At 49.5% G+C, this 16,140-nt stretch overlaps 2 protein-coding genes and 1 long non-coding RNA gene across 3 annotated transcripts in view; 2 read left to right on the top strand and 1 right to left on the bottom strand.

Annotated features, from left to right (window-relative positions):
- The window catches only part of TRNAU1AP (tRNA selenocysteine 1 associated protein 1), a 20,610-nt gene extending 16,341 nt beyond the window's left edge, over window positions 1-4,269 (top strand). Inside the window, exon 9 of the mRNA XM_012645982.1 lies at window positions 4,060-4,269. Coding sequence (XP_012501436.1) covers window positions 4,060-4,196 — 137 coding nt within the window. The 3' untranslated portion in view covers window positions 4,197-4,269. The remainder of the gene's footprint in view (window positions 1-4,059) is intronic.
- Window positions 4,270-5,279: 1,010 nt separating this feature from the next.
- On the bottom strand, window positions 5,280-7,944 carry LOC105811712. Its single transcript, XR_001137559.1, has 5 exons — window positions 7,695-7,944; window positions 6,707-6,811; window positions 6,339-6,408; window positions 5,933-5,981; window positions 5,280-5,405 (listed from the first exon to the last, which is right to left on the bottom strand). It is a non-coding gene; the product is annotated as an uncharacterized LOC105811712 (long non-coding RNA).
- Window positions 7,945-11,962: 4,018 nt separating this feature from the next.
- Window positions 11,963-13,363, top strand: RAB42 (RAB42, member RAS oncogene family). The gene is made up of 2 exons (XM_012645981.1): window positions 11,963-12,206; window positions 12,815-13,363. Exons 1-2 carry the CDS (start codon window positions 11,974-11,976, stop codon window positions 13,236-13,238), a joined length of 657 nt encoding a protein of 218 aa, XP_012501435.1. The 5' UTR covers window positions 11,963-11,973; the 3' UTR covers window positions 13,239-13,363.
- The last annotated feature ends 2,777 nt before the right edge of the window (window positions 13,364-16,140 follow it).

Here is a 16,140-nt window from a genome sequence, read left to right as displayed (position 1 = left end):
AAAAAAAATTCTTATCTTTTTCTGAGTTTGACACAGCAAAATATTCTCAGTGAGAAAAGACCAGATGTAAATAGACTATATTGCAAGATCCCAGTTAGGTTTTTGGTTTTTATTTTGAGATATAATTGACAAAACATAAAATTTACCCTTTTAAAGCATACATGTATAATTAAGTAGATTCTGGAATAGTCACAAAGTTATGCAGCCATTATGACTCCCATGTCTAATTCCAGAACATTTTCATCATCCCAAAAAGAAACCCTCCATTACCAGTCACTCTTTATATCCCCCACCCCGAGACCCTGTAAACTACTCATCTACTTTCTGTCTCTGGATTTGCCTATTCTGGACATTTTGAACAAATGGAATCATATATAATATGTGATCTTTTGTGAGTGGCTTCTTTCACTTAGCATAGTATTTTCAAGGTTCATCCATGTTGTAGCCTGTGTTGGGACTTCATTCCTTTTTATGGCCAAATACTATTCCATTGTATGAACATCCATTGATTTTGTTTATCCATTTATCAGTTGATGGACATTTGGGTTGTTTCCACTTCTGGCTATTATGAATAATGCTACCATGAACCATTCATATATGAGTTTTTGTGTGAACATACAAAAGTTTTATTTCTCTTAGGTACATTCCTGGGAGTGGAATTGCTGGATCATTTCATAAACTATTTTTAACCATTTGAGGAGCTGTCAAACTTCCATACTGGCTGCAGTACTTTACATTCCTACCCATCTGTATATTGTATTTGAGGGTTCTAGTTTCTCCACATCATCACCAACAGTTTTTATTCTTTTTAATTATAGCCATCCCAGTGGGTTTGCAGTGGTATCTCCTTACAGCTTTTTGTTTTTGAAAGGAGGTCTCCCTTTGTTGTTCAGGCTGGCTTCTAACTGCTGGGCTCCAGTGATCCACCTGCTCCATCCTCCCCAAGTGCTGGCATTACAGACGTGAGCCACCATGTCAGGCCTTCATTGTGGTTTTGTTTTGCATTTCTCTCATGGCTAATGATATTGATCATGTTTTCATATGTTTATTGGCCATGTGTATGTTTTATTTGGAGAAATGTCTTTCCAAGTCCTGTGCTTTATTTTTTTAAGAGACATGTTCTCGCTATGTTGCCCAGGCTGGCCTCGAATACTTGGGTTCAAGTGGTCCTTCCACTTCACCCTCCTGAGTAGCTGGGACTACAAGTATGCCACCATGCCCAGCTGTTGCCCATTTTAAAAACTGGGTTGTCTTTTTACTCTTGAGTTGCAAGAATATTTATTCTAGATGCTACTCTGTTATCAGACATATGATTTGCATTTCTCCCATTTCTTGGCTTATCTTTTCACTTTCCTGATAATGTCCTTTGAAACATAAAATTTTGAGTTCATATTAAGTCCAGTTTCTCTGTTTTTCTTTTTTTGTTGCTTATGCTTTTGATATCATAAATATGAAATACCTGTTTTAGTCCAAGAGTTTCATGGTTTTAGCTCTTTCATTTATGTCTGATCCATTGTTAATTTTTTTTTTAAATCATTCTTAGTTTTTATATAAGGTGTGAGGTAGGGTCCAATGTCATCCTTTTGCACATGGAAATCAAGTTGTCCTAGTGCCATTTGTTGAAGACTGGTTTGTTTTGTTTTTTTAGACAGGGTCTTGCTCTGTCACCCAGGCTAGAGTGCAGTGGCATGATCATAGCTCACTGTAACCTCTTAACTCTAAGTAATCCTTCTGCCTCAGCTTCCTGAGTAGCTGCAGGCATGCGGCAACACACCTGGCTAATTATTATTATTATTTTTTTATAGATGGGGTATTGCTCTGTTGCCCAGGCTCGTCTTGAACACCTGGCCTCAAGCAATCCTCCCACCTCAGCCTCCCAAAGTGCCAGGGTTACAGGCATGAGCCACCATGCCCAGCTGTAGACTGTTCTTTACCCATTGAATTGTCTTGGAGCCTTTATCAAACCAGTTTACTATAGATGTATAGGTGTTTTTTTTTTTTTGGATTCTTCATCCTATTCCATTGATCTCTATGTGTATCCATAGGCCATTGCCAAAGGGTTTTTATTTCTGTAGTTTTCAAGTATGTTTTGAAATGGGGAAGTGTGAGTCCTCAATTTTTTTCCCCAAGATTGTTTTGGCTATTCTGGGTCCCTTGCATTTTCTTATAAATTTTAAGATCAGCTTGTCAATTACTGCCAAAAAGGCAGCTGGGATTATCAACCATACTGATAATGATTCTTACAACTTTTTATTGTGAAATATATATATGGAAAAACACATAAAACCAATGTACAGTTTAACATGTAATTATATTGCAGTTGCCCATGAAATGTTCATCTAGGTCAAAAAGTAGAATGACGGCCGGGCGCGGTGGCTCACGCCTGTAATCCTAGCACTCTGGGAGGCTGAGGCGGGCGGATTGTTTGAGCTCAGGAGTTCCAGACCAGCCTGAGCAAGAGCGAGACTCCGTCTCTACTGAAAATAGAAAGAAATTATCTGGACAACTAAAAATATATAGAAAAAATTAGCCGGGCATGGTGGCACATGCCTGTAGTCCCAGCTACTCGGGAGGCTGAGGCAGAAGGATCGCTTGAGCCCAGGAGTTTGAGGTTGCTGTGAGCTAGGATGATGCCACGGCACTCTAGCCAGGGCAACAGAGCCAGACTCTGTCTCAAAAAAAAAAAAAAAAGTAGAACGAGGCCGGGCACAGCAGCTCACACCTGTAATTCTAGCACTTTGGGAGGCCGAGGTGGGAGGATTACTTGAGCCCAGGAGTTCAAGAGCAGCCTGGGCAATAGTGAAACCCCCATCTCTACAAAAGATAAAAAAAATTACCTGGGCATGGTAGTGCATGCCTATGGTCCCAGCTATTTGGGAGGCTGAGGCAGGAGGATCACTGGAGTCCAGGACTTGGAGGCTGCAATGAGCTATATCACACCACTGCACTCTAGCCTGGGTGACAGAGCAAGACTCTGTCTCAAGAAAAAAAAAAATAAAAAGTAGAACAAGAGCTGGGTGTGGTGGCACACTCCTGTATTCCCAGCTACTCAGGAGGCTGAGCTGGGAGGATCACTTGTGCTCAGGACTTTGAGGCTAGCATGGGAACATGTTGAGACCCCCATCTCTAAAAAGTAGAACAAAGCCTGCCCCCAGAGGCTCTCTTCCTCAAATCAAAACCCACAAGCCTGCCAGGGAAAACTACTGTGTTGATTTTCGTGGTAACCATTTTCTTCCTTCTCTTCATAGTTTATCACTTAGCTGTACATGGCTAAACAATGTGGTTTAGTTTTGCTGGTTTTTTAACTTTAAATAAGGCAGTCATACTTTATGTATTGTGTTGCTTTTTTCATTCAACACCCACTCAGCATTCTGTGCGATTCATCCAAATTGTATGCAGCTGAAGTTCATTTTCTATGCGATGTAATATTCCTTACTTTATTTCTGTAGAGATAGGGTCTTGCTATGTTGCCTAGTCCTGGCCTCAAGTGATCTTCATCAGCCTCCCCAGTAGCTGTGATTACAGGCAGAAGCCACCCCGCCTGGTTTCTAATATTCTTTTTAAAAAATAGTTTACCTGATACAGTATTTTTAATATTATTATATATTTTGTCATGATTTCTAAAGAACAATCAAAAAAGATTAAAATACAGGACTTGGCCTCTCAGCCCCTATGAAAGACCATAATTCTTTCATTAGGCATTTGTCAGATCTTCAGATGGTACTTTGGATTTAATAACTTTGATCAGATTTTCCAAACCCAAATTTGAAATGAGGACCACACCAGAAAATCTAGGGTACATGATGGCTGGAGACATAGGTGCAGCTTTCAATAATATGTATAACAAGAGCTGCCATTATTACGTTTTCTAAGTACATGATCCTACTTTCATCCTCCCAGGAACCCTGCAAGGCAGTGAAATCAGCCCCTAAGAGAGGACACTGACAGAAAGGATAAGGACCTCACCCTAGAACAGAGTCTTGGTTGATGGGAACTGAATCAAATCCTTTGCAGCCGTCCCGTTAGCCTTCCCTGACCTCATCCTTGCTTTCCTTCCAGACCCCATGCCGCAGCTGGATGTGACTGAGGCCAACAAGGAGTTCATGGAGCAGAGTGAGGAGCTGTACGACGCACTGATGGACTGTCACTGGCAGCCCCTGGACACAGTGTCTTCTGAGATCCCCGCCGTGATGTAGCAAGGACAAAGAACATGTCAGAAAAGACTGTGGGGAAGATGAGACTTTTTTTTAAAAATTGTGGAGCCTTTTTTGAAATGATTTGTAATGACTGACCATTTCTGGAGCTTATGAGTATTTATGCGGTGCTGCAGCCTTCATTTGACAGCAATTCATTTGACAGGGGACCAACTGCTGAACAAAGTTCAGATTGCTATTTTGGTCACAACCATTTACCCCACGCAATTATCCACACTCCCAGAGATAAGGACAGTTTGGGAATACCCAAAGTGGGTAATGACTCATTTCAGCAAACCCTAGGCAAGTAAACCATTAGGGCTCTCTGCAGCCTGAGCACCTGCTGCCCGTGGTTGTTGTGTCTCTGATATTTTAGGGTCACCCCAACAAACTTGCTACATGGCTACCACCTAGGTAGAAAGGACATTCTGGGGATGGAAGGAGCATGGCCCAGTGAGGAATGTGTGGTGGGAAGTGATGGAGGATGCTTAGCCTAAAGAAGGCTCAAGACTTGGTTCTTGCCATTGTCAGCTGCAGTACCTACAAGGCCTGGATCACATAAGGGACCGGCCTGCCAAAGGGCCATCTGTGTGCCAAGATTCCCAAACCCCACCCATTTCTTGGCCTTAATTACCTTAAGTATTTTCCATGAGAAATGGTGGCAGAAAGAAAAAGGATTAACTTGACCAAGATGAGTCAATGCCAGTCTACCTTGTCAACCTTACACCCATCTCATTTTCCAAATAAATTAGGAGATCCCATTTTCCAACTTATATTGTTCATGTCTAGTACATTTGCTAGCCCTTCCTGAAAGTTTTGGGGTTCACAGAACTTTGATCTAGTTTTGTGCTAGAGATTTGGGGATCACTGCTTCAAGGCAACGGGGTTACAGCCTATGTCACAGAATCCTTCGAAGATCTGTTAACAAGGACCTAAAACAGCCTCAGGTCCAGCAAAGGAGAAATAAGTAAAAATGCAGTTATAGAATTGACCACGTTATTTCTAAGAGGTTAACCTTTTCTGCGAGTTTGGGTCTACAGAATATTAAATGGGGAATAACCAACAATTTGAGGGACAAGACACAAACATACTTCGTCTTTTATTGATCATCTATAGTTCAACATCAGATGCATATAACATTAGCAAAAAAAAAAAAAAAAAAATCTGTGCTTGGAGTTCAGTTTCCACCTGAAATAGCCTGTTGCAATTTTCCTGAAAACAGAGTAAGCAAGTGTGTTAGTGCCGTCCTGATTAATCCCTACCCAGGCACTTTCCTAGGTGCTGGTCTCAGTCCCATATCCGCGTTTCTCATCCACAGATGTCCACTCAGATTAGGTTTCATCCTGGACCAGTCATCCTAAGGAATACCCTGAGCTAGATGAACTACCTGTTTCTACCCCTTCATCTATCCCACACTCTCCCTGGGGGTGGGAGGGAAGTTGAGGTCAAACCAAAGGATGTGTCATGAGCTCCACCCACTACGGCACATTTGCTGCTCTCAGTCCTCTGTGCATGGCCTGCAGGGTGGGCACAGCTTAGAGACCAAGCCGTGCTGGTCATGAACAGCTAATAAACACAGGACACAACGAAGGCCAGATGTAAATGTATTAAAAGCTGAGACTTTTCCACAGACCCGAGTAACCTTACATCTCTATTTGCTACATTATTTATGACAGGGCTCACAAACTCAAGCACTACCTGAAGCTACAAGGAAGCTGTGAAGGTATTCATGAACTTACCCGACTCAGTAGCTCCATAATCGCAGCTGAGGACAGCTTTACTACTAACCTAGATCCAACATAAAAGGACACCCTCAATCAAGAGTCAAGAAAGCTGATAGCTCCCTCCCTGAATACAATAAAATTGGTCAGCAATTACTGCACGACTCCCAGAGCTTCGCATATATTCCCCCTTTAGCCTTGTTTCCTCTCCCCTGTAAATCTCCCATTTTACAGGGGAGAGTAAACAAGTTCAAAGAGAATTCAACCTTGTTTGAAACTAGCCCACATGCTATATACCAAACTACAACACTGGGGGGGCCAGCTTCAGTATTACTTTTCCTCCTTTTACGACCACCAAGACCAGTGTTCAGATCCGATGGGAAAGGGAACAGGAGGGCCAAGCTGTCTTCAACATCGACATTACCTTAAAGCACAGCCATGGAAACATGCTGGTCTCTTCAGTATCAGATACCTCCAGGGAACTTGGGGGCAACCTGCAGAACAAAAGCTCAATGTGAAAGCTCTAAACCACGAAGTTGACCCAATACACCCATTTACGTGGAAACTGATGGAAACCGCCTGGATCCGGGTGGAAGGCTAACGCCAGGTCCTGAAACATTATAGGAAAGGCGAGTGGCAGCTGCAGGTATTGTGCTGACCTGAGCTGTCAAAGTCTCTCCAGGTTGCTCTCGCATGCAGTTGGAGATCCCATGGCCACAATCAGCCACAGCCCTTGGAAACATGCTGTACTGTCCCTGTAGCTCCCAAAGTAGGTCTCCAAAACAAACCTACCCACGTGTCCTGAGATTGTTCTGTTTCATCACTGTCATGACCTCTGGAGTCCTCGCTCCCCAAAAAAACCAACTTCAGTCATCCTGGAGTCTTCATCAGGCACAGCTAAAATGAAAACACAATTATCTTGAATGATCTCATTGTTCCCTTCGTTTGGTCCTCATAAAGGTCTGACTGGCCTTTGGTCCTGATACTGATGCCTTAAGCTTTTCAGGTAAGTGACCCAAAGCATCGCTATGATGTGTCACATGCCACTGATTTCCCCGTACGCATGTCCAACCCACTCCCGACTGCCCTTCCCTACTGGTTCTTGGCCTGGGCAAAGTACTTCCCAAAAGCCTTATTCTGGTTAACTGCACGCATAAGACCCCACCTTTCTGCTAGTGTGGAAACAGCCAATTCTAATAAAGGTTTCTGGCTATACCGGAGACACGGCAGGTACAATGAAACTGTATTTTCCCAAAATGTTGCAGATCAGTTACAGCAAACAGAACGGCGACCGTCAAGGAAAACTGTCACTCTGGGCTCCTTTTTGACCACAGCAGCTATGTGGAAGCAGCTGCAGCTTCGATAAGGGCCACGGGACAATTCAGGTCACAGGGCAGCCACAACCCCAAACTGCTGTTGAGCCACCTGACTCATCTAAATCCTGCGCATCGTTCCTGCCTACTGAAATACATTTACCCAGACACTCTGGTGACTGACACAGTCATCCTGTAGGCCGCTAAACTGTGATGCAAAAAAGGGTCTGAATGACTAAAATCCGTCCTCCTGGAAACCTCCTCCTTATATCCACCACGGTGACCTCCAGAAAACTCGATCGCAGTCACTTGTCCAAGGCCACCCAGCTGATAACCGTGACAGGCAGACTCAACCGGAGGTCCTCCTGGCACCAGCACGTGGCCTCCCCCAAATTAAGCCACTTCAGGCCCAGGCTACATCCCCGCGGCCCCAGGCGCTCGTTCGTGCGCCCGCCCGCGTTACTCACCCGTCAGGCCCGAGCCGAGGCTGGAGAAGGGCGCAGCCCCGCGGGCTCCGGCCCCTGTCACAGCGCGTGCGGCCGACGAGGCCTCCCGTACCGGGGCCCCACCAGGCGGGAAGGCCCGGTCCTCCGAGCCGCGGTCAACATCGCGCCGCCTCGGGAGGCAGCCCGGCGAGTGCAGGCGGCGGGCGCCGGGCGGAGGGGGAAGGGCGCAGACCGCAGGAGGCCTGGCTGCCCGAAAGAAGCGCAGCCAGGACCGCGGCCGCAGGGAGAAAGGACTTGCGCCGCGGGGAGGAGGCTTATATAGGCTGCCCCGGCGGCCGCGCGCGTGGCGCTGCACCCTGGGAGTTGTAGTTCCAGTGGCGCGTCACCGCGCAGCCCTGCGCGTGTGCACGGAGGAGGTTCCTTTGCTTCTCAGTACCCGGCGCTGGTCTCACAGGGAGGCGGCAGAGCCGCAGTGCCCTCTGCAGTTCAGTCTCTGGGATGATTTTCAAAGTCGGGAAATTAACCCTCTGAGCTGGGAAAGGGTTCGGCCCGAGCGCGGTGGGGACGCGGGCGAGCAGCGACTGAGCGGGCTCCGGGAGGGCTCAGATGATTACATTAGTCAAGCCTTCTTTCTTCCACTAATGTATGAATTACTGAGCGCTTACTATTTAAACTGTGCTCAATTATGTCATCTAGTTTTCCTAATAACCCTGTGTATAGGTATCATAATTATGCCTTTTTTACAGATAAGAAAACTGAGGAATAGGTCACATAGCTGGCAAGCGAAGTAAGTACTGGATATTTGGAGTCCACCCCCGAGCCCACATTCGTGGTGCAATGTTTTGTCCATGGAATGAATGAGTAAACATCAATATAAAAATCTTCCCCAGCCGGGCGTGGTGGCTCACGCCTGTAATACTAGCACTCTGGGAGGCCAAGGCCGGAGGATCGGAGGATCGATTGAGCTTAGGAGTTCGAGACCAGCCTGAGCAAGAGTGAGACCCTGTCTCTACTAAAAAAAACGGAAAAACTTAGCTGGACAACTAAAAAATGGAAAAAATTAGTCGGGTGTGGTAGTGCTCACCTGTAGTGCCAGCTACTCAGGAGGCTGAGGCAGGAGGATCACTTGAGCCCAGGAGTTTGAGGTTGCTGTGAGCTAGGCAGATGCCACGGCACTCTAGCCCAGGCAACAGAGTGAGGCTCTGTCTCAAAAAACAAAAAAACAAAACAAAAAAACCAGGAATTTTGTCTTTTTTCCCCCCTGCTGTATAAGTGCCTGGCATATAAAAGATGGCCAGCACTTATTGAAATAATTACTAAGTAAATGAATGAATGAATAAAACTTGGCCAGGGTCACATACTAGTAAGTAGTACTTGAAACTACAACCCAGATCTGTTCTAACACAAATGTGCATCTCCTCAACTGCTGCGTTACACAGTTCCTACAGGATGACTCTGCAAAGCGGGTACCGTGATTTGCCTCACTTAGCAGAAGAGGAAGCAAGGTTCAGAGAAGGGAAATAACTTGCCCCTGGGGTCACACAAAGAGTCCATGGCAGAGGTCAGCTGACATCTGGATTCGAGTGCGGGAGCAGTCAGAGGCAGACACATGACCCCAGGCCACAGCAGGAGTGTCTGGGAGAAGGAAGATGTTCAGGAAGCCAGATGCTGACAGTGCACTGCCCACGTGGGCTGACCAGAAAGGCTTCAAGGAGAACTGAGTTCAAACTCCACTTCCAGCTGTTTCATGCCTCTCTGCCTTTGCCCAGCAGCCCCACTGGAGTACTCTTCATCCTTGACCTTGCCAGATCCCACTCATCGTTGGAGACGCAGCATCATCTCCTCTGAAAGGTCTTTTCTGACCCTTTGGCATCCTGAACCCAGCTCTATTGTGGTATTTGGCTGAATGAACGGAGGGATAAATGCATAGCACTTATCCACTTCATTCATTCATCCAACCATAAACATTTACTGAGTTCCTACTCTAAGCCAAGCACTGAGTTAAGCACTGAGGGTACAACTGTCAGTCCCTGCCCACAGGGGCTTGCAGCCTAGGAGACAGGAGAAGTCACAGGTGGACTAAAGTGCATGTGACCTCATCTGGCCAATGTGGGGCTCCCCAAGGACAGGGATCCACACTGAGGCCCGAAGTAGGGTTAGTTAGTCCTTGGAAGAGCAGAGAAGGCGTGTTCCTGGCAGAGGGGCTGGGGAGAGGACAGGTGTTCAGCGTGATTGGAATTCACAGCACCAGTGGAAGAGAAGGAGCTGAGGGCATCCACAGGAGCCAGATGCAAAAGATGAACAGAACGAGGTGGGAGAACATTCTGATGGAGGGATCACTGGGGCAAGATCTCTTGGCGTGGGCAGCGCTGGCAGGGGAAGACCCTCCCCCAACACACACCCCCTTTCTGAGGCTCCTCCTGGTGCCCAGGTCCTTGGGTTTCTCTCTCTCTTCTACTCCTGGAGACTTGGGCCCTTTCAGGCTCTACCGTGCAGGTGACCAATGGCCAGAAGACATGATAAAATGGCTTTCCATTGATTTGTTTAGAATTAGCCAGAATAAACTTGAATCTTCCCAGATCCCCAACCTGTCCAGCCCCAAACAGAAACAGCAAACAAGGTTTCGGCTTTATGTAGCCTTGACAGCTAGTCTCAGTCCTCCTTGCTGAGTGATCTAGTTAGTTAACTTCTCTGAGCCTCAGTTTTCTCATCTGTAAAAATGGGATGAATAGGTCAGGCGTGGTGGTAATCCTAGCTCTCTGGGAGGCCGAGGCGGGCGGATTGTTTGAGCTCAGGAGTTCGAGACCAGCCTGAGCAAGAGCGAGACCCTCTCTCTACTAAAAATAGAAAGAAATTAATCGGACAACTAAAAATATATAGAAAAAATTAGCCGGGCATGGTGGTGCATGCCTATAGTTCCAGCTACTCGGGAGGCTGAGGCAGGAGGATCGCTTGAGCCCAGGAGTTTGAGGTTGCTGTGAGCTAGGCTGACGCCACGGCACTCTAGCCCAGACAACACAGTGAGACTCTGTCTCAAAAAAAAAAAAAAAAAAAATGGCACGAATAACAATACCTATTCACAAGGTTGTTTTAGAAAGACATGATGGTATGATTTGCAACAGTGAGGACTTTCCTACCATCACCAATTTGCCATAACAAGTTAAACTGGTAAAAGCCACCTGCAGTGGGACAGTGGGATTGCTAAAGGAGTGAACCGATAGGCTAAAGCTGTCTGCAACCAGCCAGAACTCCAGCCTCAATGCCCTGGGTTTCCAGAAGGCCAGCCTGGAAAGGGTGGAGTGGCCCTTGGGAGCACATGTGCCTGCCTGACCCTAGCCCCTGACCCAAGTAAGACCCAACTACAGTGTCCTGGTTCTCATGGGACCTGCCTTGGGGTCGGTCCCCTTTTGTGGTATCAGAGGAGTAATGAAGGGTGAGACAAACCTGGATGTGAGTCCAGCTCTGTGTGACCCGGGACAAGCCATGCCTCTGAGCCTTAGTCTCCTCAGCTCTAAAATGGGCACACTGTGGCCCTATCAAGGGGTTGCTGCCCACAAATCATAAAGAACTGACCATCTGGCCTGATAAATGTTAGTTGTCTGGTCCACAGGTCAACTGCCCTCCCTCTAGAATTGCAGTTGTCTGTGTCTGTCCTGCCTCCTCAACCAGGCTGTGTCCAGTCCCTTCTGGGGCCCTGGAGTCCAACACAGACAGGAATGGAGGAATCAGTGGGGCTGTTGATCATTGAACCTGAACGTTGAACCAGAGGCCCCTGGCAGGGCTAACGGGGCTCTAGGAAAGGGCAGCTGGGTGGGGAGGGAGCAGCTATAAACACCCACTTTCCAGAGTGGTCCCAGGTGCTGCAGCAGGAGCCTCACGGGAAGCAGTGGGGGCTGGGGGCGGAGCTGGAGAGTAAATGAACGAAGTGAATGCTCTAGCACTCTGTCCCTTAGGTCAGTTTACGTTCGGGTTCCCCTCCCCACATTGTCTAGGTTAATCCTTTTATCCTGTGAAGCAAGGGGTATTATTATCCCCATTTGACACAGGAGAAGGTTGAGGCTCAGAGAACGTGACTTGCGCAGGTGTTTCCGCTCGGTCGCACTCCGGGGTCTGGTCCCCCTTGTGCTGGAAAAGTCCCAGGCTCCCCCACCCACGGCCCTGCCTGCCAGTGCCTGCAGGCTGGAGCTGGGGCGGTGCCGGCCTTCGGGGAGGGCCCTGGGGTCGGGGGAGGGCCTGGCAGGGAAGGGCCGGGCCGGGCGGGACAAACAGTCGCAGGGGCCGCAGGGCCGCGGCGGGGGCCATGGAGGCCGGGGGCTGCCGCTACCAGTTTCGGATCGCGCTGCTGGGGGACGCGGCGGTGGGCAAGACGTCGCTGCTGCGGCGCTACGTGGCGGGCGCGCCGGGGGCCCCGGAGCCCGAGCCCGAGCCCGAGCCCACGGTGGGCGTCGAGTTCTACCGCCGCGCGCTGCAGCTTCGGGCCGGACCGCGCGTCAAGCTGCAGCTCTGGGACACCGCCGGCCAGGAGCGCTTCAGGTGCGGGCGGCGGGGGTGCGGGCGGGTGGGAGGGGCCCCCCAGGCGTGCCAACCTCAGTGGTCAAGTAGAGGTCTGGGGTCCCCGCGGCTGGGTCCCGGTCCGCTGGGCCAGACCCTACCTCATGGGGTCGCTCATCCTACAAATACTGCGGGGTGGGCCAAGCCCCAGAGGAACATTCAGTCCTGAGGGGAGGAGAATTGCCCCCCGACACTGAACTCTGGACCTGGGTGCTGAGATAGGCCACGGAGCACAGAGGGGCAGTGTCAAGGAGCTGTCAAAGGAAGAGAGCTTTGTGCTGGCCTTGAAGGATCAATCGGAGTTTGCAGGGGAGAGAACCGAGAGGCAAAGTCCGGCAGTCAGGAACACTCAGGCCTCCTCCGGGAGTGGAGGGACAGTCTGAAGAGTCTGAGAATCACACCTGCTTCCTAACCGGGAGCTCCCAGTCTCCTGGGAGAGCCACAGACACCCAGACAGAAGCAGCCGGCAGTGTGCAATGCGCTCTTATGGGGGGTGAGGCGTTCTGTGGATCCCAGCGGGGAGGAGGTCCTCACTTGGGGGGTGTCTTGAAGAAATAAGCCTCTCCCAATGTCCCTCCCCACCTCCCCAGGTGCATCACCAGGTCCTTTTACCGGAATGTGGTGGGTGTCCTGCTGGTCTTTGATGTGACAAACAGGAAGTCCTTTGAACACATCCAAGACTGGCACCAGGAGGTCATGGCCACTCAAGGCCCCGACAAGGCGATTTTCCTGCTGGTTGGCCACAAGAGTGACCTGCAGAGCACCCGCTGTGTCTCCGCCCAGGAGGCAGAGGAGCTGGCCACCTCTCTGGGCATGGCCTTCATGGAGACCTCAGCCAAATCCAACAGCAATGTGGACCTGGCCTTTGACACCCTTGCCAATGCTATCCAGCAGGCCCTGCAGCGGGGGGACATCAAGCTGGAAGAGCACTGGGGGGGTGTCCGGCTCATCTGCAAGACTCACATCTCCAGGTCCCCGAGCAGGAAGCAGGACCCGGGCCCATGCCAGTGTTGACTGTGGGAGAAAAAAAGGTTAAAACAGTGCCAACTTCAGACCTGCTAGTGGGATGGGGAGTGTGTCCCTGGAGGACAGATGACAGAATAAACAGTATCCTGACACAGTCATGCCTCCTGGATTTTGGGGTCTTGGCTCAGCCCCTTTCTATAGAAATGTGTCAGAGGCCAAGTGTGTAACTTCCTGTCCTTGAGCCTTTGTTACCTCATCTGTCAATGGGGCTCATAAAAGATCCCCCCTCACAGGGAGGTTGTGGCCATGAATGAGATAAAGGACAGGATGTGCTCACCCAAAGCTGCCCCACTGCGAACTGAATGACAAAAGCTGCCCTCCCCACTTTCTCTTGTCTTGGCTGTGATGAGGCCACTCTGGCGGCATTCCCGGGCTGGGACGCTGAGACGCGTCCGGACGCTGCTGCACAGGCGAGGACAGGTGTGGGGAACTCCAGTGTGAGCCTGGCTTGGGGCCTCCTTAGACCCTCAGCCTAGGCTACATCTGGGCATGGGATTCAGGTGTGGTGTCCAACCCAGGGCTGCTGCCAATGTCCTCCCCCCAAGCCCAGGGGCTGAACCTGGATCTGGAAGGCAGGGAGGAACATAAATGAGCAGCAGCTATGTTGGACACAGTGGACACTACAGTGAGCCACCAGGATCCCCGTTCTGGCTGAGGAACCCATCAACCCTCCCCAGCTGCTAGGAGTCCTGCTGGATGGTGGACGTCACCTCTCTGGGAACTGCCACCCCTCAGGGGCAGCCCACATCCAATATCCATTATCCATCTGTCGGGATAATTTCAAGGCCTTGCCCCAACTCTGGACAACTCTGAAGGTCAGCCCAGATTCATCACTCTCTACGGGCTTCATTGAGGACGTTGTTGTGACAACATCACAGCCAAGTTCTCCCTCTGCCCCATCCCGCTTCCTTCCCTTCCTTCCCCAACCACGTATCCATCTCAAGAATACCCCCTAATAAACATCTGCACACTAATCTCCATCTCAGAACACATCTCCTGGCAAACCAAATCTACAATAGGAACTGCTGGGCAAGGAACGTCCTGGGGGCGATTAGGGAAGGTTTCTGGAGGAGATGGTGTTTATGCTGGGCAGAATCAGCAGCTATAGAGGGTGTATGTCTTGGGGGGTATCGTGCCAGTGGGCATGAGCAGGGCACGGGCAATTGCCACAGCAAAAAGCACAACCACTTAACTCACTTTGTGACCCTGGGCCAGTTACTCCACCTCCTGGAGCCTCAGTTTCCTCTTCAACATGTAATTGATAATCCCGCCTTCCTAGCATTCTTGGGAGGTTTTCAATCAGAGTGAGTTTCTTAGCTTCCTCCCCATGGAGTTGGATTAGGACGGGTCTCCCTATGCACCTGGCCCTGCCTTCCCTTTTTAAAACCACCTCACTCATCCTCAGGACAATGTGAGGTCAGCACAAGTATCCTCATTTGACGGAGAGGAAAGCTGGGGCCAGGAGAGGGAAATTATTTGCTTTAGGGCATATTTTCATTCCTTCATCAATTTTTTTTTTTTTTTTTTGAGACAGAGTCTCACTTTGTTGCCCGGGCTAGAGTGAGTGCCGTGGCGTCAGCCTAGCTCACAGCAACCTCAAACTCCTGGGCTCGAGTGATCCTTCTGTCTCAGCCTCCCGAGTAGCTGGGACTACAGGCATGTGCCACCATGCCCGGCTAATTTTTTCTCTCTATATATATTTTTAGTTGTCCAGATCATTTCTTTCTATTTTTTAGTAGAGACGGGATCTCGCTCTTGCTGAGGCTGGTCTCGAACTCCTGACCTTGAGTGATCCACCTGCCTCGGCCTCCCAGAGTGCTAGGATTACAGGCGTGAGCCACTGCGCCCAGCTCCTTTACCAAATTTTTTTAAATGAGCATCTACCCTGTTCTAGTCTCTGGGGATACAGCTGTGAACATGACAGAAAAGCCCTCCTGGGGCTGAGAGTCTATGGGAAGAGTGAACAAACCAAGTAAATAAATGAGCTCAATGATTCCCAGTTGTGGGGCGTGCTCTGGAAACCACAGATCAGGGTGCTGGGGGCTCCTTTAGAGCAAGTGGTCAGGTAGGGCCTCTCTGAGATGACCCTGAGCTGAGACCTGGAGTGGGAGGAGAAACCAAGAGCAGAGCAGAGATCTGGACAGAAGGAACAGTAACTGTAGCCAGCATCTGACTGGCACTTCTTATGTACCAGGGGGTTTATATATGTTAACTCAGTCCTCGCAGTAAGCATATAAAGCGGGTACTATCATTCCATTTTACCAAGGAGGAGACAGGTCCAGAGAGGTTAAGTGACTTGCCTAAAGCCTCACAGCCAGTAAGTAGAGGAGAGGGACTAGCAAGAGCAACAGCCTTGAGGCAAGAAAGGCCCAGGCTCTTTGTAGAAATTCACAGGAGACCCGCATGGCTGCAATGGTGGGAAGCAGCAGGTAATGACCCTCAACTCAGTCTGCGGTTTCTGGCCTCCCAGAGTTTCCCTGTTCAGGAGCACAGGCCTAAACAGAAGCTTGTCTGGGAGACAAGCGGCTGGCCCAGGGGAAGCTGTCAGGTGCTTGAAACAAGTCCCCAAAACTCCAGCGGGAGAGGGAAAGGGAACTGACCCCCTCCTCTCTCAAAGTGCTGGCTGGCAGTTGGAGAACCAGTCCCCAAAGCCCCGGCCCACTCTGGCAAGGCCCACCTCCCAGGAAAAGACAATGCCCATTGTCCCCGCTGCCTCCCCAGAGTGTCCAGCAGGCTGGAATCGCAGTCTAACTCTCTCAGCCTGTTTCCCAAATGTAAAATGGGGATAATAGTAGATTCTGTCATGCAGGGTTGTGAGATTAAGTGACATGCTACGTGAACTCCTGCCACACACATGGGCTCATGCACTGTGAGCTGTTTCTGTTGCCAG

This window comes from Propithecus coquereli, unplaced genomic scaffold (assembly GCF_000956105.1).
Source record: "Propithecus coquereli isolate 6110/MARCELLA unplaced genomic scaffold, Pcoq_1.0 Scaffold239, whole genome shotgun sequence".
Classification (NCBI taxonomy): Eukaryota; Metazoa; Chordata; class Mammalia; order Primates; family Indriidae; genus Propithecus; species Propithecus coquereli.
Note: the sequence above shows the minus strand (reverse complement) of the source record. Positions and strands in the feature narration are given on the sequence as shown.